Below are 20,892 nucleotides of genomic sequence, written 5' to 3' on the forward strand. Positions count from 1 at the left end.
TTGATTTTCCACTTGAGCAAGGCCCTTAACCACACATTGTTCCAGTGGGGATTGTCTCCTGCTTAGTCTAATCAACTGTCAATTGCTTTATATAAAAGGATAAGCCAAATAACATGTAATGTAATGTGATATATTTTAGTTTTAGAAAAATAAAATGTTTCAAACCTGCATCTGTATCTTTGGTTGTAATCCATTTTTGGTAATAAAAAATAGTTGCAGTGCAGTATAACATATTACCTGTCGGGAATACAAAAACGCCCCCTTTTTGTTTTGATAGGCATTAATTAGCTAGGCAGATGATGGTAATTACAGGACAGCTGGTAATTATACCAAGCAATTACATAATATCTGTAAAATGCATCCTAGAATATTACTGCACCTTAAACTATGTATGTAGATTATATTATGATGTTACAGGATTGACAGGATGTGTACACTCAGGGTTATTTAGATTTTATTGGAGTTTATGTAACAGAATCACATTCCTAATCTGCAACACTGCCATTAAACCACAAGAGGGAGTAGTTGTACTGAAAGAAATGATACTGAATCATGTATAAGCTGGCTGTATAAGTAAGCCATGTTGCACTGTAATTAATGCATAGCTCATTTCTATACTGTCCACTTATTACACCCTTACACTCAAAACCCAAAGCTCACTCCTCATCCTTTCCCCTTTAACCGAATGCACACTGACTATGCCTGGTTATGTCATTATTGTGTTTACTATGCATAGTAGTAATTGTCCATTTACACTAATAAAAATCATTATTAGAACAAATTGGCGAGCATTCAATGATTATACATAGACTCACTGAGCACTTTATTAGGATTTTTTAAACTGTATTATACCTACTTATTAATGCGATTATCTAATCAGCCAATTGTGTGGCAGCAGTGCAATGCATACAGTCATGTAGATACGGGTCAGGAACTTCAGTTAATGTTCACATCAACCATCAGAATGGGGAAAAAATGTGATCTAAGTGAGTTTGACAATGGAATGATTGTTGGTGGTAGACAGGGTAGTTTAAATATCTCAGAAACTACCGATCTCTTGAGATCTTCACGCACACTAGTCTCTAGAGTTTGCAAAGAATGGTGCAAAAATATTTTTAAAAATCCAGTGTGCAGCAGTTCTGCAGACAGAAATGCCTTGTTAATGAGACACATCAGAGGAGAATGGCCAGACTGGTCAAAGTTGACAGGAAGGTGACAGTAACGCAAATAACCACACATCACAACAGTGGTATGCAGAAGAGAATCTCTGAACACACAACGCTTCATAACTGTAAGTGGATAGGCTACAGCACTAGAAGTCTAGTCTAAAATAAATACTTAATAAAGTGCTGAGTGTACGTCCTTAATATCAGCAGTTGATTCCCTTTTACTTGACCAGGTAACATGAAATCATAGCAACCATAATAAAATGAATGTACACAAATGTGTATACTGGAAAAAAAAGCTCATAAGAATGATCAGATGAGGCTAATCCCTCTGCCTCCCATAAACCCTCAGCAATCAGCAATGCGCCACAGTCACTGATATCTTTGACCAGGGATCCAAGGTAGATTGGGGTTCCACTGGGCACCTGGTCTCCCCTCTAATCAGAGAAAGGTGAAAATATGTTGGGGTTTTTTTGCATTGCAATGAAACAGCATTTGTTTGAATTACTGAAGAATGACTATATCAGTGGTGGAAAAGGAGTCTATTTTCCAATAAAGCATTATGATTTAAAATGACAAAAATAACACAGTTGTTTTATCTATGGCAGTAGTCTGCTGTAGCAGAAAGGAGGCCCTTAAACAGCCACAGCGGTACGGTAACAGTTCAGGCCCTCAGCATCCTCTGATGTCTCTCTTATTGGTAGTAAAATCACCTTCACTGGAGAAGCACCTGATCCCACAGGGTCACAAAAAAGGCCCAGCTGTCATTTGTTAATTAAAATCTCATCCCATGTCTTGTCACATTAAGATAATGTCTTGTTTTCCCTTACAGAGAGAACCAAAAACAATAAACAACCCTCACTTTTTTCCATGCATGCTGCATGTCACTTGTGTATTAGCTGACGTACTGTATTGTGGTGGTTAAAAAAAGATCATAAAAATCAACTTTGAACTTCAGAAGTCATGGACTGTCGAAGAGAAAAATAGAGGTAGTCTGGGTTCAAATATATTGAGCAAATGGCACATAATGGTGTATCTTAATTACACTAATGGTGTTCTTCAAAAAAGCAAATGTACGCTCGCACTCTGTCTCTCCCTCTCTCTCTCACACACACACACACACACCCATACACACAATTGAAGTATAAACACAGCAGTAAAATGGGTGCCAAGGGCCCTGTGAACATACTGGCAGACAGTGGAAACACAGATAGAGCAGGGTGGCCATATGTCAATACTTCCTGTTTTTAACACTTATAAAATTTGTTAAAGAAAATCAACAGTGCACGGAATGTGATTGGACAGTGAATGTGATTGTCTGACTAGTATTGCCAAAGAAAAAAAATTTCAGCAGACCTTCAGTGTGATAAGCCCTGGTGTAAAATCCAGCTATAACCAGTTTGAAATGGCCAGCTACCAGCTGTTTCAAGACATAGCTTGAACTGATCAAACCATGTTGAGTGTGAAGCTGGTCTGAACTGGTCAGGGGCAGCCTGTAGCGTAGTGGTTCATGTAAATGACTGGGACACGCAAGGTTGGTGGTTCTAATCCCGGTCTAGCCACAATAAGATCTGCACTGCCGTTGGGCCCTTGAGCAATGTAATGTAATGGTCATGTAATTTGGCAGATGGTCTTATCCAGAGCAACGTACAGTTGATTAGACTAAGCAGGAGACAATCCTCCCCTGGAGCAATGCAGGGTTAAGGGCCTTGCTCAAGGGCCCAACGGCTGTGCAGATCTTATTGTGGCTACACCGGGGATCAAACCAGTGACCTTGCGGGTCCCAGTCATGTACCCTAACCACTACGCTACAGGCCGCCCAACCATATCCCAACCAGACAGCAACGCCTTTCTTGCTGGTGTCCCTGCCTCCAGAACACTGCTACCTACCTAACCTCAACCATGTCATACTCCTTCTTGTCTTCCTCCACTGGCTGTGTCTATCTTTGGCTGTCTATCTTGGGCTGATATAAAAAATGTAATCAAACCCAACATACCAGGCAGACCCAGGAGCAGAGCTGAGGGTGAACAACAGGGAAAGCTTTCCTGGTTAAGAAAAATTATACAGCATAATATTTCAGAATCTTTATGAAGTAAAACAAAAAAGTTGCAACCTTTCTTGTGTAAACCTAAAGCTCCCTCCAACATTTTGCTAGTTGACACCCTCAGCCCTATTATCCTGCCCCAAATCACTCAGACCCATCCACAGTAGTGGCTGATGGGCCAGTTTTTATACCTAGGTCAATTTGAAAAAGTAACATATTACTGTAAGCAATTGACAAATTTTTACGTACCTGTAGAGAATGTTATTCAGGTGCCTAAGACTTTTGCACAGTGCTGTACTTCTGTGATTATACCATCTGTGGGGATAAAGATCACCACCTCTGTGTGCGTGTGTATGTATGTCTGTGTTATTGTATTCATGAGTGCATACGTGTGCATAATGCAGAGTGCACGAGCACATGCATGTGATGTCAATGCGAGTCTTCCTGTATACTGTATGCCTTTACTCTGATTTCCCTGAAGGTAGAATTCTCATTAATCAGACCCTATAAAATCCCAATGAGATAAACAGAGCGTGGAGCTGGAGTTGGGAGGCTGGACAGCTCAGATGGATTTCCTTTTGAGTTTCCTCTCGGTGTTCTGTTTGTGCGCAGTGCTTACGGGAACAGCCGGTAAGCCAGAGGACTGCGAACGCTGGGATGACCTGGACACCGCTGTAGTCCACAAAGACGGCCATGTTGTTCTGGCCGGCATGTTCCCCATTCACTCCAAAGGCGTGGACGAGGACCATGCATACAGGCAGAGGCCAGGGAGAAGGAAGTGCCGAGGGTAACCCCTCCTTTCATACTCGCTGTCGGTTGTAATGAGGCAAGATCACTTTCACAGAGTTATCTTGAGTGTGCCAACTGTTTAGATAGAAGCTACCGATAGCAGCATGGCCCTGTCTAGACATGGCCAAGAACCCATCTGGACAATGCTGTTGCATAATTTTGATAAAGCATACGAAGCCATGTAAATCAACACAAACAAATGCATAATGTGATTATGATTATGATCACGATAATGAGGGTGAAGTCAACTGTCCGCAGGTTTAATCTTCGCGTGTTCCGGTGGTCCCAAGCGATGATATTCTTCATCGAGGAGATTAACCGGAACCCTGCCCTCCTCCCCAACATCACGCTGGGCTACAGACTGTATGACACCTGTGGACTGGAACAGCTTTCGGTGAGGACAGCCTTGTCTGTCATCTCTCAGCCCCTTAAGAAATGGGAGGGCAGGTGCGTATCTCCCAGCCTCCCCCTCATCATTGGGGACTCTGGCTCCACGCTGTCCATGGCCATCTCCCGTCTGCTCAACCTTAACAGGGTCCCTCTGGTGAGAACAAGCAAACCTCTCTACATGGGGTACGATGATTGAATGAAAAATATTGTATTGTACTCGTGGCTCTGATACTGTGGGGTAACTTCACGATTGTGCTCAATTCAATCTTTTCATTAATTTCCATTCTATTAAATGAAGGATAACTGGGAGAGGATTATGTGTCCATTCATATTTGTATTGCTCACTTTACAACTGCTACAGTGACAAAGTAGTTATGTCAGCTGCTTCTTAAACTGTCCATCACCATGTTCTGCAGAAAACAGATGTTATATCTCAAGCTTTCGGGTGATAATAGCAAAGCAAAACAAACGTCTTTGGGTTTGACAATTATTTTTGTTCCCCTAAAACGATGTGTCTAGAGATTTCCGATTTCTAATTTGATTGACAGCATTCATTTATGGTGTCTTGTTTGACTAATTTTAAATTTTAAATGTAATTTTGGTTTCACTGTTTCTTGCTGCAGGTGAGCTACTTTGCCTCATGCGCATGTCTGAGTGACAAGCGGCAGTTCCCTTATTTCTTCCGTACAATCCCGAGTGATGTGAACCAGGCTGACGCCCTGGCCCGTCTGGTACATCACTTTGGGTGGACCTGGGTGGGCACCATGGGGGCAGACGACGACTATGGTCGCATGGGCATCGACATGTTCACAGCTGAGGTGACCAAACTGGGTGTGTGCGTGGCTTTCAGGGTAATTATCCCCAAGCTACCATCCAGAGAAAGAATGCGTGAGATTGTCACAATAATACGTGACTCCACTGCTACAGTGATTGTGGCCTTTGCTATAGAAGAGGACATCCAACCCGTCATCCAAGAGATCGTCCGACAGAATGTGACAGGGAAGCAGTGGGTGGCAAGCGAAGCCTGGGTCACCTCCACCCTAATCTCTACCCGGGAGAACCTTCCCTTCCTGGATGGGACGATCGGCTTCGCCATCCGCAGGGCTGAGATGCCTGAGTTGAAACAGTTCCTCGAGAGTCTCTCCCCACTGGCTGAGCCCCATAACCCCTTTTCCAGGGAATTCTGGGAATTGCAGTTTCAGTGCTCGCTGAACACAACAGAACCAGTTGCCTCTACCACTGAGCCCACTGGCTATAACAATACCTGTACAGGGGAAGAGAGGATCGAGGACACAGACAGCATCTATAATGACGTGTCACAGCTCAGGGTCACCTATAACATGCACAAGGCTGTTTATGCCGTGGCGCATGCCTTGCACAACATGCTGGTGTGCCAGGATGGGGGAGGAAGCAGAGCAGGGGGCCGGACTCAGACCAGCAGCTGTGCAGACATAAACAGACTGCAGCCATGGCAGGTAAACACACAAAAGTGCAATTAAGCCTGAAAATACATGTAGAAAGTATGTATTTAAGTGTATTCAAAAATTAACATTTCCATTACATTATATTGTACAGTACTAAACAGAATAAGAAGTGAAATTGCAATTAGTGAGATTCTGAAATAAGGAGTGATATTGCCTGTAACCCGAGATTGTGCAGCACCTGAAGGAGGTGAGCTACACCAACATCTTTGGAGACGTTGTTCATTTTGATGACAATGGCGACCCGGTGGGGTCCTACGACATCATCAACTGGCAGAAGGACGGAGAGGGTTCGGTGAAGTATGTGACCCTGGGCCGTTTTGATTCCTCCCTGCCACTCCAGCAACAATTGGTATTCAGCCAGAGGGACATCATATGGCACGGTGATCTCAGGGAGGTGAGCGGGGTAGAGTGCCCTGGGGGAACTGGGAGGAGAATTGTAGGCAGTGATTAGCAGAGACGGGGATGGACCCAGGGAGGGTACAGGGCAGGGAGATGAGTGATGAAGTGGGGTGGGTGTGCTGCTTATACATGCCGTCATTTTGTCTCTGTCATTCTGTTCTATTGCCAGCCCTTAGCCCTGTTTAAAAAGCGAAATGAGATTTAAGTGCTCACAGCACAAAATGAGTGCCTGCACCCTTGTGTAGTTCTCCCCTGGTGTGAGGCCCTACTGTTTCTTTGGCAGGCTCCTGTATCAGTGTGCTCGGACACCTGCCCCACAGGATACAGGAAGGCCTCACGCTCAGGACAGCCTGTGTGCTGCTATGACTGTGTCATCTGTGCTGAGGGCACCATCAGCAACAGAACAGGTAAACTGGTCCTATTAACCCCTCTGATGACAAATGCTCATGTCACACACTCGAGCCCTGTAATAGCATAAGTACATAGTCACACACCTCTGCCTCCTAACAGCATATATGCATTGCAGTTCCACACAGAATCAGATATAAAGTCTTGTCTTTGGATGAAAGCGGTATACATACACTCAGTGAGCACTTTATTAGGTAGATCTGTGCACCAGCTTGTTAATGAAAATATTTAATCAGCCAATCATGAGTCAGAATGGGAAAGAAATGTAATCTAAGTGACTTTGACCGTGGAATGATTATTGGTGCCAGACAGGGTGGTTTTAGTATCATGGCTGATCTCCTGGGATTTCCATGCATAACAGTCTCTAGAGTTTGCAGAGAATGGTGCAAAAAACCAAAAACATCCAGTGAGCAGCAGTTCTGCAGGCAAAAATGTATTGTTAATGAGAGAGGTCAGAGGAAAAGGGCCAGACTGGTCAAAGCTGGCAGGAAGGTGACAGTAACGCAAAGAACCACACAATACAGTGGTATGCAGAAGATCATCTTTGAACATACAATGCGTCAAAGCCCCTAAGTGGATAGACTACAGCAGAAGACCATTAAGAAGAAAAAAAAAGGCCTAAAAAAACCTAATAAGGTGTTCAGTGAATATATATACAGTGGGTTGTATGTAGAAAACAATTAGCTAATGGTTCACATGGGCCTACACATTGTGGGTTCATATACTACCTCGTACTACTGCTGAAACTTTCAAATGCAAGCAGTTTGGCCTACTCACCTGCATTTGGACAAAGTTAGTATGTTGCACTTCAGTTATTATGCTGATGTTAATTCTTTGAATAGGGAAATGGTGAACTTTTTATTTAATTGTGCAGGCTATTTGTAGTGTTGTGGGATCACATATCCATTGAATGTGTTTGTGTATTTCATTTCCATTTATTGATTGCTTCTGTTTTCAGAATTTGCACATTATTTAAACTACAGTAAGCTATTATTATTTTGTTTGACTTTTTTCCTTTTCTGGCACCTTACTAAAACCTATTTCTGTTGTTGGCCTCCTGTTGACTGGAACTGCTGTACAACTTATGTCCTTCACATAATAACCTTACTTTGTCCGACAGCACAAACTACCTGTCTCCATATTCAGAAAACCTGTCTCTGTCCTCAGATCAGCCAGAGTGTGTTCCATGCCCAGAAGACTTCTGGTCCAATGAGAAACGGGACAGCTGCGTTGCCAAGGAGATCGAGTTCCTTTCCTACACAGAGCCCTTCGGAATGGCACTGGCTGCCATGGCGATCCTGGGTGCCTTATCCACTGCAGCGGTGGCGGCCATTTTCCTGAGGCACAGGCACACCCCGATTGTCCGCGCAAACAACTCAGAGCTGAGCTTCCTGCTGCTGTTGTCGCTGATGTGCTGTTTCCTGTGTGCGCTGACCTTCCTGGGTCAGCCCTCGCACTGGGGCTGCCGGCTCCGCCGTACTTCCTTCGGCATCAGCTTCGCCCTCTGCCTGTCCTGCCTGCTCAGCAAGACCCTGGTCGTACTGATGGCGTTCCAAGCTACACTGCCTGGCAGCAATGTGGCGCGTTGGTTTGGCCCCACTCAGCAGCGACTGGGTGTGTTGGTCTGCATCGCTGTGCAGGTGGGAATCTGTGGTGTGTGGCTCGCCAGAGCTCCACCCTACCCGGTTAAGAACACCTGGCTTTACAGAGACAGAATCATCCTGGAGTGCCACCTGGGGTCTGTGGTGCTCTTCGGTTGTGTTCTGGGCTACATTGGCTGCTTGGCTGGCTTCTGCTTCATCTTGGCCTTCCTCGCTAGGAAACTGCCTGATAATTTTAACGAAGCCAAGTTCATCACCTTCAGCATGCTCATATTCTGTGCAGTCTGGATCACCTTCATACCAGCTTATGTCAGCTCACCTGGAAAGTTCACTGTTGCTGTGGAAATATTTGCCATTTTAGCTTCTACTTTCGGTGTCCTGCTCTGTATCTTCGCTCCAAAGACATATATTATTATATTGAAACCAGAGAAGAATTCTAAAAAAAACATGCTTTCCCAAAAGTCAGCAAGGTGATCCATCTGAGCATGCTGAAGTCAATCTATTAACTTAGAGACGTTTTGTTCTCAATGTGTAAACAAATGGGTTCATCCTAGGGTGTAATACTAATCTTTCTGTATTTATTGTATTTTCAGAAATAGTATTTAACCATATATGAGGTCACGTGATATACAGAGAGGTGTAATAAATACCTGCACAGATGCAATAATACTGTTTAATCACCAGGGTGTGCTATTACTCCAATGAGCTGTGAGCGATGAACAATTGTTTTGGATGATAACCCCTTCTGTTGCAAATACAATTATGACAATTCTTGAACCCTTTTGACTACATGCATATTCCGGGTCTCTTCTGAAAGTTAACCCTTGGGGGGTCATATTACAAAAGTAATGGACACAGATGCTTTCTGACTGTGCCTGGTGGGCTTAGAAACACATCAGAGTAGTTCTGCATTCTGCATTGCATTTGCTTAGCTATGTCTTGGAGGGTTTCCAAAAAGGCCATTTGAAGACGTCAAAATCACACTTCGTAACCACATGATATTATGAGTCTTCTGAGGTGTAAAATACTATATATTGTATAATAAATGCACCTGGACAAAGAGTGCTGAAATGCTCATGAAAAGATGTGTTTACTTTCCCCACTGCCTGTTACCCTCCCCCTCCCTCTTCCTCTCCTTGCTCTCCTCACTGTCTCTGGTGGCAGCAGGTCTGCACAATTGTAAAACAGTAATTGCATCTAGTTTACTAATATATTGTTTGAATTCCACTGATTGAAGTTCACAATAATAAAAATATTTTGAGAATGTATTTAGCCAATCCATATAACATTGAATAAAGTCACTGAACATGTTCTCCGCTGTTTCTAATGACTTGTTTTCACTGTCCTTCGAAATGTTCACTCAGATGGTAAAACACAAGGTAAGGTCTTAAGAACTCTGCCAGGGTATAATATTCTCAGAGTGTGCATTGCAAGTTAGTTTGATGCAGGTGAAGAAATGTGCTGTTTTCTGCAAGCCTAACAAACAATACATTGTTAGAAATGTAATTTCATTATGTATCTCCTTAGTCCTCACTATAATAGCATGCTACAGGCCCGCTGTATCCTGAGCAGAAGTTTTACTGCAGTTGCTTGCATACAGTGGGGAGCATTGCCTATACTAAGGAACTGCTTCTGCAGTACTTGTCAGAGAACATTGTAGGAAGGCACATCTTGTGCCAGAGAGCCTAGAAAAGCTGCAGATAATAGCACTCCTATTGTAACACCATACATTTGACCAATAAGGGATGAATTGTGATAATGTGATCACTATTGTCCAGACCTATATTCCCCTTTGAGCTCACAGGAGAAGTTTGATGACTCTGTGTGATGACTGTGTTAAATATTCAGCAAAATAAAACTGATTTTGAGGTATAAAAGTCATTCTCAGCTGGTCTATTTTTTGTTAAGCAGTCACAATATTGTGGTAAAATGGCAACTTTCATGGCAGTAATAAGCAGTTTCACTAATCAAATGTAATGCTTTGAATTCAAACCTATGTGTGAAAATAGCTGGCTATGTAATGGCTGCCCAGTTTGGGGATGGTTGTTTTACCCCTACCAAAACTGATTATTTATGGCATTTATTTATTTCTCAGCATGCCGAGGCAATGGCATTCATTCTGCCTTATCCTGAGCAAAGTGCAAAGATCAAGGATGTTGTCTTTTCTTTACCCCTTCTCTTCTTCTTATACTTCATTGTCTCTCAACAGCAAGAGAAGAGCTTGACTAGACTGGGCTGTTTTGGCTCACAATGGGGTATTTCAGGTACACATTTACAGTGGAGCGACTCTTTCCCCTCCAGGGCTGATACCATGATGAAGACCCACAAGGCCCGTGAACCAAAGCTCATGGCTTCTGATATCCCATACTGTCAGCAGCCTGCACAGTGTAACTATCTGGTAAAACCATTGTGTAATGGAATGTGAATCTCAGCGAGAGACAATGGGGACTGTTTTGTTCTGATCTCCACTGGCTGCCTGTTATGGCTGGCATCAAATTTAAAACTTTGATGCTCGCATACCAGGCAGTTAAGAGATCAGCCCCTGCATATATTCAATCACATATCAGAACCTATACACCAGCCAGACCCCTCCATTCCGCTACTTTGGGGCACCTGGCAGCTTCCACTCACTGCACCTGCACTTCTCGGTCACGACTGGTCTGTTCTGGCTCTACGGTGGTGGAATGATCTTCCTGTGGATGTCAGAACAGCAGTGTCTTTGACCAATTTAAAGCTCAGACTGAAGACTCATCTCTTCAGGCTGCACCTCTCCCTCTCTACCTCACTACCATGATTAGCCTTATGCCATAGATCATAATAGCACTTATATAGAGTGATTGATGTACTTGGGGTATTCTAGCTGCCAACCGTGGTATGTTAGTTAGTAAGTTGATGTATTCTTCAAGGGTTCAAATTGTATCTATGTGGTCACGCTAGGACTCGGAAACCGTACTTTCCTCTAGGGTCCTCATTGCACTCGTCCCTGTGTTCGATTTGCACTTCATTGTACATTGCTCTGGATATGAGCGTCTCCTAAAGGCCTGTAATATAATGTAATGTAATTATGGGGACAGCATTTACAGATGTGGGGTGGAATCACAATGATGCTGAGTTCAGAGGGGTTCTTACACAGAGCAAACAAGCATGACAAGGCACAGAAATGTGAGATGCTTCATGGTCGTGAAATGAATGGTCATTTTGGCTTGGGAAAGATTTATTATATCATTGGTCTTGGAATAATGTATCACTAATTCAATTATTATGTCATATTTAACATTTCATTTTATTTCATTTTTTGTTACAGATACAAAGAAGATATACAAGACAATAAAATTAATAATGATTTAGTTAATATTGGGTTTAAAATGCCTACCAGCTTTAGGTCTGGAAGTTAAGTGGTCCAGTGACCAAACATCAACACAGAAGCAGATAAATATTCTGTAGAGTCATCGCTTGAATGTTTCTCACACACATTGATGTAATCTAAGGTTTATGATTTCTATTTTGCCATCATCTTCTTCTTGGTATTCTTGTCTGGTCTCAGTAGGATTATATAACACTTAGGAGCAAAGATGCAGAGGAGGAGTCCATAGGTTGAAGCCAGGATTGCAAATATCTCCACAGCGACTGTGTATTTCCCTGGGGAGCTGACGTAGGCAGGGACAAAGGTGATCCAGACGGCGCAGAAGATGATCATGCTGAAGGTGATGAACTTGGCCTCATTGAAGTTATCTGGGAGCTTCCTTGCTAAAAAGGCCAGCAGGAAGCAGATGGCCGCCAGGAGGCCAATGTAGCCCAGGACACAAGCAAAGCCAGCCCCTGAACCCACATCACACTCAAGGATGATCCTGGGACTCCGCCCTTGTATCTCAGATGGGACAGGAGGTGACAGAACCAACCACAGCACACAGATGAGCGCCTGGATGGAGGTGCAGAGGGAGATGGCCACTCTCTGCTGCACCGGGCCAAAGTACTGCATGATGTTGCTGCCAGGGACTGAGGCACGGAAGGCCACCAGCACCACCACTGTCCTACTGAGCACACAGGAAATGCAGAGCACAAAGCTGATCCCAAACAGCGTGTGGCGCAACATACAGGACCAGGGGGAGGGGCGACCGATGAAGGCCAGCGCACACAGGAAGCAGAGAGAGAGCGACAGCAGCAGCAGGAAGCTCAGCTCTGCATTGTTTGCCCTAACAAGGGGCGTGTCCCAGTGGAAAAAGAAGGTGGCGAGGACACTGCCTGTGAGGACCACCCCAGAGACTGAAAGAGCAGCAAGGACAATCCCCATGGTCTCCTGGAAGGACAGGAACTCCACCTCCTTTGGAACGCAGGCAGTCCGAGCAGCATTCGACCAGAATCGGTCTTGGCATTTCCAGCACTCTGTTGAACCTGATGTACACAAACCACTAAGAAAAGTGAAATCTTATTTTTTTAGATTTCACTACAGTAGCCTATCCACTTCAAGTCAGAGATGCTCTTCTGCATACCGCTGTTGTAATGTGTGGCTATTTGCTTGACTGTGCTGCTCACTGTATTTTTTTTTGCTTTTGTGTGCTTGCTTTTGACAGACAGTGAGACTGGCTGCTGTTAGCCCATCCATGGGCTATGTAATGTCATCTAGCAATGACCTGCACACGATAATGTTGCTGAGCATAACATAACGTATCATGTTAACATAACATATCATGTTAACATAAGGTTTAGAACTTTTTTTTAGAACTTTCAATTAGCTTCATTCACGTTAGCATTGTGTCTTGCCATGTTTTTCATTTATTGCCAAGTCTATGGACAATTTATCAGAATGAGAGGACTTGTGTCAAAATCTGTTGGATTTAAATTGATTTATTTTTGTGCACAAAAATTCTTAATGTTTTATGCACACTTTTTAAGGCTACCCGTAACATAGCAATACCAAAATTAGTGGTCAGTGAGCTCGTTGCCTGACCTGTTGAGATAGTTCTCAAATGGCTTTGAGAAATGGGTGAGATATTTAAAATTTAAATGTGTCCACTACCACACACATTATAATATATCCTTATTCCGAGATACATATATCCTCAATCAGTAAAAAAGGAAGCCAGTAAAACACTGTACATTACAGTACAGCAGTTAAGCTGACACTGTTATCTAAAGCAACTTACAGTTTATTAGGCTGGGGTTAAGGGTCTTGGTCAAGGGCTCAACAGCTGCATGGATCATATTGTGGTTACACTATACCCATTAACAGCAAGTCATGCATGCACTCCTGGTCCTGGCTGACAGGTTGTGAGCACAGATAATTTCTCTGCACTCAGCTACTTGGCTTCATGTCACAAACATTTGTATTAAAAAAAAAAAATCGTACCAGTGGTGTTGCTGATCTCTCCTGCTGCACATGGCAAGCAGTCAAAGCAGCAGATGGGCTTTCCTTTCTGCACAGCCTTCCGAGTGCCTGGTGGACAGGGCATGCTGCAGACGGACACCGGCACCTGTATGCATCCAGCACAACACATAGAACATCACTCTACCTCCATACCATCACTCAGAAACATCTTACACCCTCAACATGACAGCAGATTTTAACATACTGTATTCCCACATGCTCAAAATGATGCCACATCACAAGCTCAGTGTTACTGAGAGATGTGTGTGATTTATTTTGTCTTTCCAATGTTTTCGCAAAATACAATATTGAACTTTCCCAGAATGCTCCCCTCCCAGTGGGCCTGTTTGAATCATGCCGTGCTGCTGATAACTTGACTCAGAGACCCAGCCGTGAAATGAATGAGCTGGCCTTTATGCAGGCTAAATGAATGGTTCCCTTTACCTCATTCTGGCCTCCGCCCCAAACGATTCTTTTCATGTTGATGTCAAATTCTCTGTGAGGTCCATCCGCAGAGTCAAACTGTCCCACCTTGACAAACTCCACCATCCCCTGTGCCCCTACATGCCAGTTCATGATGTCATAAGCAGCCGGTGGTTCACCATTCTCATCATAATATGTAGCCTCCCCCACAGGTGTGGTGAAGTTGACAGTGCGAAGGTAGTGGAGAATCTTCCAAGAAAGGGAAAATCCGGATTTTAAACAATGTTTAACAAAATTGAACGTACTATTTACCACTTTAAACTAAAATATGAAAGCTGCTGAGTGTACAATGGAAATTAGTGACACATACATTTAGTAAGAAAGTAAAAAAGACTAAGTAATATTCCAAGTTATTTCCATTTCAATGGCAGAAAAACCTATGTCAAACTGAAAAGTTTCAGCATGAATTATCTTTATAGATTATAAAAAATAAAAATTGTTCATAAATCGTTATGCTAGAAAAATAAACTAATGTTCGGAAAAACACATTCTCTTCATAAATGTTGTATCTATGAATGACTAATATGGGCTCTTAATAAATTCTGAATCCTGAGGTATCTATGAAATTATTTGCACCTGCTTCAAAATATATTAAATAATGCTGTTGATATTTTTGACAAATTAATTAATTGAAAGCAGTATGCATACTTTTAACCATCCCCCATAATCCTTTATTAATAATCCAATATGTAATGTGTTATTGGACGCTGATACTCAATAGGTTTCTGTGCTTATTCATACCTGCCAGGGCTTGAGGTTGGTGACATTTGGACACCCACCATTTTCAAAGGGACCAGCTCCTGGTTGACAGGACAGCATGTTGTGAATGGCATGTGCGATGGCATACACAGCCTTGTACACACTGTAAGTAAGTCTCGGCTCGGAGAGGTCACTATACAGGCTCTCCACATTGTCCAAGCTCTCAGACCCTGTGCACTGGGGCCTGGCTGCTGGGGTGGGGTCATTCCCCAAAGAGCATTTGAACATTATCTCCCAGAATTCCTGTACAAAGGGGTCAGAGGGCATATCACTGGGCTGAAACCGAGTGAGAAAAGACTTGAGCCCCTGCATGTTGCCCTTGCGCAAGGCAAATCCTATAGTGCCAATCATTGAGTGCAGATTCTGTGGAACAGAGGCACGTCTGGAGGTAATCCAGGACTCAGTGGCGATCCACTGCTTGTCAGTGATATTTTGTCTCACCACCTCCCTCAGTAGAATCAGAATGTCTGTGGAAATGGCAAATGCGAGGATCACTTTGGCTGTGGAATGTCTGAGTGTCTCCACGATGCGTGGAATACTTGTCTCCAAGTTGACCTTGGGGATGACCTCAGAAAAGGCCACACACACTTCAGAGTTCTGCAGCTCCTCCAGCAGAAGCTGGATCCCAGACCTGCCGTATTCCTCATCTCCTGCTATCACACCCACCCAGGTCCAGCCAAAGAGGCGCAGCATGTGTACCATGGCCCGGGCCTGAAAGGCATCGCTGGGCACAGTGCGGAAGAAGGTGGGGTACTTTCGACGGTCTCCGAGGCACGCACACGTAGAAGAGTAACTCACCTGGGGAGCACACAGATCACACACGAGCCTGCCAGCTTAATGCTGCTTCTGATATGTCCAGTTTGTCTCCAGAAAATATCAAAGAGAAAAAAGCACAGGGGGCATATTTGAAAATGCATCTACCTTTATTCACTCCTTAATCATGTACTATCTGAGCACTTTTGGGATTAGGAGAGATATGAGTCGTAATGGCTCTGTTTAATGATCACTGATTTGCTGCTGTACTGTTGTACTTCTCACCATGGGGATGCTGAAGACTCCCAGTGTGCGAGCGATGACGATAGATGCTGAGGAGCGCGCATCACCAACAATCACAGGCACCTCAGGAGTGCGCCCGCACCTGGAGCGCATAATGACAGGGTCTTTCCCTGTTACCAGGCTAAGCGCAGCAGCTAACGTTGTCCGCTCTGCAAGGCAGGTGTCAGCCAGGGCATACCCCAGGGTGACATTGGGCAGCAGATCAGGGTTTCTGTTTATCTCTTCCACTGCAAAGATCATGGTCTGCAGCCAACGGTATGAACGAGTTTGAAAACTGAAAACAAGGGAGAGAGAGAGAGAGAGACAGAGAGAGACATGGGAAACAATTGAGTGAATGAAAGAAAGTGCAATGAAGCTAGAGCTAGCTGGCTCTAAAAAATAAATTTACATAGGTAAATAATAATAATTTGTTATTTAGCTGACGCTTTTATCCAAAGTGACTTACAGTTAATGAGACTAAGCAGGGGACAGTCCCCCCTAGAGCAATGCAGGGTTAACGGCCTTGCTCAAGGGCCCAACAGCTGCATTGATCTTACCATGGCTACACCAAGGTTTGAAACACCAACCTTCTGGGTCCCAGTCATGTACTTTAGCCACTAGGGCTGCCCCTACTGATGGTCTGTGAATGTATTATACACACATGCAGAAACATAAAAAAAAAAAAAGATTCATATACTGACACAGGAAATTATTCTCTTGTACTCACTTCTGACACCGCCAAGTTGATGCTCGTTGTGTGAAGTCCAGGTTGGGCTCAGGTGCCTGTAAATGAATAGGGAACAGTCCTCCAATGATCACATCACCCTCCTTATACAGACTCTGAGCGATCAAAGTGTCCAGAAGCTTGCAGGAGGACCCTGCCGTTCCACACACTGCTCCAAAGTCCAATGACACCCACAGCCATAACCAGGTATGAACACCCATCTCCTGCAGGATAGAGAGGGAGATGGGATGTCGTGGGAAGTTGAGTTCTCCCACTGAAAAAGTTGGGGGCCTTCTTATGTAGGGCTCACTCTACCCACTGTGCAAAAAAACAATAATAAAATTTAGTGTAAGTGCAGTGTGTAAACGGTTGGGGCCAAAGGGATAAGAATTAAATGACCTTGTTTTTCTATCTGGAGGTAATTATTTCAGAAGACCCTGGAGTCTGGTACTGATTGCTGTTTGTCTTCAACACATGTTTTTCCACGGCAGATCCCACACCTCTCCACTACTTTCCCTTACAGAATTTCCCGTTTACGTGTTTAAGCCACAGACAGGATGGTGCAGTCCAGTTGCTGGTAAAGTGATGCAATAAAACTTACCCAGGAAATAAAGTGTCACAGACAAATCAAGGGTTTGGTTTGCGAGGTGAGTAAGTTACAGTGCATTACATTACATTCATTAATGGCAATGGCAGATGCTCTTATCCAGAGCGATGTACAACAAAGTGCAAAGTGCATACCCATAACCAGGGATGAGTGCACTGAAAGACCCTAGACGTTCCATTTCAACTGCTACCTGCACAACAAAGATAAGGACCAGGGCCTATTTGATCAAATTATTATTATTATTATTATTATTATTATTATTAAATTTTTAATCGTAATACCTGAACACGCAAATGTATGAACAAACTCCTTACCTAGCCAAACACTGCTTACCTAGCCAAGCTAAACATCCTGATCATTATGGTTATGCTCAGCAACCTCCACTGGCTGCCTGTTATGGCTCGCATCAAATTTAAAACTTTGGTGCTCGCATACCAGGCAGTTAAGGGATTAGCCCCTGAATATATTCAATCCCTTATCAAGACCAATACACCAACACGACCCCTCCGTTCTGCTACTTTGTGCTGTCTGGCGCCTCCCCCTCGCCACACCTGCACTTCACGCTCACGACTGCTGTCTGTCCTGGTCCCACGGTGGTGGAATGACCTCCCGGTGGATGTCAGAACAGCAGAGTCTCTGACCTCCTTCAAGCACAGACTGAAGACTCATCTCTTCAGGCTACACCTTTCCCTCCCTAACTCACCACCATGATTAGCCTTAGACTGTAATGGCACTTAGGTATAGATTTTATAGATATTGTTACTTGTATAGATATTGTTGTTCTTTATTGGCTGTTGTATTGTTGTACTCAGGGTATTCTAGCTGCCAACTGTGGTATGCTAGTTTGGATCTCTTCAAGGGTTCTGATTATCTGTATGTTTACACTAGGACTCGGAACTGTACTGTCCTCTCAGGTCCTCTTCGCACTTATACTTGTGTTTGATCTGCACTTTGTTGTACGTCGCTCTGGATAAGGGCGTCTGCTAAATGCCATGTAATGTAATGTAACAAGTAAAACACAGAAAGACAACAATTAAGGTTTACATGGAGGTAGGGAGGGACGGGGAGAGGTGCTGCTTGAAGAGGTGCATCTGCAGTTTGCGCTTGAAGATGGGAAGAGATTCTACTGTTCTGACCTCAACAGGGAGTTCATTCCACCACCGTGGAGTCAGAACAGACAGTTGTCGTGAGCATGAGGTGGAAGTTTGGAGAGGGGGAGGTGCCAAGCGGCCTGTGGAGGCCGAACAAAGAGGTCTGGTAGGGGTGTAGGGTCTGATGATTTTTTGGAGGTAAGCTGGGGCAGACCCCTTAACAGCTTGGAAGGCTAGCACCAATGTTTTGAATTTGATGCGAGCCATAACAGGCAACCAGTGGAGGGAAGTAAGCAGGGGGTGTTTCGGAAGGTTGAAGACCAGACAAGCTGCTGCATTCTGGATAAGTTGGAGGGGTCTGATGGGGGACGCTGGGAGGCCAGCCAAGAGGGAATTGCAGTAGTCTAGGTGGGACAAAACCATTGCTTGGACCAGGAGATGGGTCGAGTAGGGGGTGAGAAAGGGGCTGATTCTCCGTATGTTGTATAGGAAGAACCTGCATGATCGGCTCACCGCCGCAATGTTCTCAGTGAAGGACAGTTTGCTGTCCATCACCACGCCGAGGTTCCTTGCACAGGGTGATGGCATCAGTGTGGTATCCCCTAGGGAAATGGAGAGATTCAGATGGGGAGAGGTAATAGCAGGGATGAATATCATTTCAGTTTTACCTGGGTTGAGCTTTAGATGGTGGTTGTCCATCCAGCTCTGGATGTCACTCAGGCAAGCAGAGATACGGGCTGAAAACTGTGTATTGGATAGTGGGATTGAGATGAAGAGTTGGGTATCATCTGCATAGCAGTGGTAGGATAGACTATGTGCAGTGATAACAGGGCTGAGGGGACGAGTGTAAAGAGAGAAAAGAAGCGGGCCTAGGACTGAGCCCTGGGGAACTCCTGTGGCAAGGGGCTGAGGTGTCGATACTGTACTGGCCCAGGCAACCAAGGAAGGAGCGACCAGAGAGATAGGACTCAATCCAATCTAGGGCTGTGCCACAGATCCCTGTTGCTGACAGGGAGGACAGGAGGATGGATTGATCCACAGTGTCGAAGGCAGCAGAGAGATTGAGAAGAATAAGGACAGAGGAGAGGGAGGCTGCTTGTGCGGCATGGAGTGATTCACTGACTGAGAGGAGCATGGTCTCTGTCGAGGGGCCAGATCTGAAGCCAGACTGATGGGGGTCTAGCAGGTTGTTTTTAGAAAAGAAAGAAAGTTGACTAGAAGTGGCTCATGCTATTGTTTTAGATAGAAAAGGAAGAAGAGATACCAGGCGGTAGTTCTGGATGATGGAGGGATCCAGAGTAGCCTTTTTTAGCAGCGCGGTTATGTGAGCCCTCTTGGAGGATGATAGAAAACAGCCAGAAGACAGGGAGGAGTTGACAAGGGAGGTGACAAATGGGAGAATGAGTTGAGAGGGGAGAGAATGTGGAAAAGGAAGGGATGGGCCTAGAGGGGGGGAGGGGCACAGAGAGGGGGACGGTGGTTGCAAAGGATCTGCAGATGTCTGTGATCTTCTGATAGAAAAAATCAGCATCATCAGCAGCAAAGGAGGACTGAGGTGGAGGAGGCGGTGTGCTGTGGAGAGAGGAGAAAATAGAGAACAGTTAGAAGTGGAGTTCTGAATTTGTGTTTGATAGTATTTTACCTTGGCGGCAGTGACAGCAGAAGAGAATGCCGCCAGGAGAGACTGGTAGGTTGTGAGGTCTGATGGGTCTCTGGATATTCCCCACTTCCTCTCCGCTGCATGGAGGCTGGCCCTGGAGGTACTGAGGGTGTCAGATATCCAAGGACTGGGAGGGGATGTGCGAGGTGGCTTTGAGACAAGGGGACAGAGAGAGTCAAAGGCGGAGGAGAGAGATGAAAGGAGGGTGGCAGATGCGGAGTCAGTGGGGAGTTTGGAGAAGGATTCGAGAGGGGGGAGTGAGGCGGTGACAGTGGTGGCAAAGGAAGAGGGTGAGAGGGAGTGGAGTTTACGACGGGCTGAGGAAGTGTGGGTGGGAGGATGGGGAGGAGGATGGGGAGGAAGAGGAAGGGAGAATGAGATGAAGTGGTGATCAGATGTATGCAGAGGGGTAACCGTGAAATTGGAGCATGAGCAGTTCCTCACGAAGACAAGGTCTAGCATATTGCCTGCCTTGTGGGTTGAAGGAAAGCGTTGCAGCCACAATAAGATCCGCACAGCCGTTGGGCCTCTGAGCAAGGCCCTTAACCCTGCATTGCTCCAGGGGAGGATTATCTCCTGCTTAGTCTAATCAACAGTGCGTCGCTCTGGATAAGAGCATCTGCCAAATGCCAATAAGAAGGAATGACAGATGTCATCTACCTTCTTTTCAAAGAAGGAGACAAAGCCATCAGCTATAAGGGATGAGGGGGGAGGAGGGGGGTGAGAAGAGAGGAAAAGGTTGAAAACAGTTTAGCGTTACTGTATTTTCATTGGAGTGTCATGTGATCACCTGAATGGGTAGCCACCCATAAACCAGTCCCTGCATTGAAGGGTGGAGTTTGAGTACCTGTTACCTTCTGGGAAACACAGACGTAACTGGATGTGT

At 44.7% G+C, this 20,892-nt stretch overlaps 2 protein-coding genes across 2 annotated transcripts; one reads left to right on the forward strand and one right to left on the reverse strand.

Moving 5' to 3' along the window:
- The first annotated feature begins 3,858 nt into the window (after positions 1-3,858).
- On the forward strand, positions 3,859-8,756 carry LOC133108175 (extracellular calcium-sensing receptor). The gene is made up of 6 exons (XM_061217612.1): positions 3,859-3,998; positions 4,259-4,544; positions 5,014-5,865; positions 6,041-6,268; positions 6,557-6,680; positions 7,849-8,756. Exons 1-6 carry the CDS (start codon positions 3,922-3,924, stop codon positions 8,754-8,756), a joined length of 2,475 nt encoding a protein of 824 aa, XP_061073596.1. The 5' UTR covers positions 3,859-3,921.
- A 3,025-nt stretch (positions 8,757-11,781) lies between these two features.
- On the reverse strand, positions 11,782-18,898 carry LOC133107532 (extracellular calcium-sensing receptor-like). Its single transcript, XM_061216519.1, has 8 exons — positions 18,860-18,898; positions 16,652-16,872; positions 15,928-16,219; positions 15,478-15,687; positions 14,872-15,444; positions 14,092-14,319; positions 13,630-13,753; positions 11,782-12,674 (listed from the first exon to the last, which is right to left on the reverse strand). Exons 1-8 carry the CDS (start codon positions 18,896-18,898, stop codon positions 11,782-11,784), a joined length of 2,580 nt encoding a protein of 859 aa, XP_061072503.1.
- Between the last annotated feature and the right edge of the window lie 1,994 nt (positions 18,899-20,892).

Source organism: Conger conger, chromosome 13, assembly GCF_963514075.1.
Source record: "Conger conger chromosome 13, fConCon1.1, whole genome shotgun sequence".
Classification (NCBI taxonomy): domain Eukaryota; kingdom Metazoa; phylum Chordata; class Actinopteri; order Anguilliformes; family Congridae; genus Conger; species Conger conger.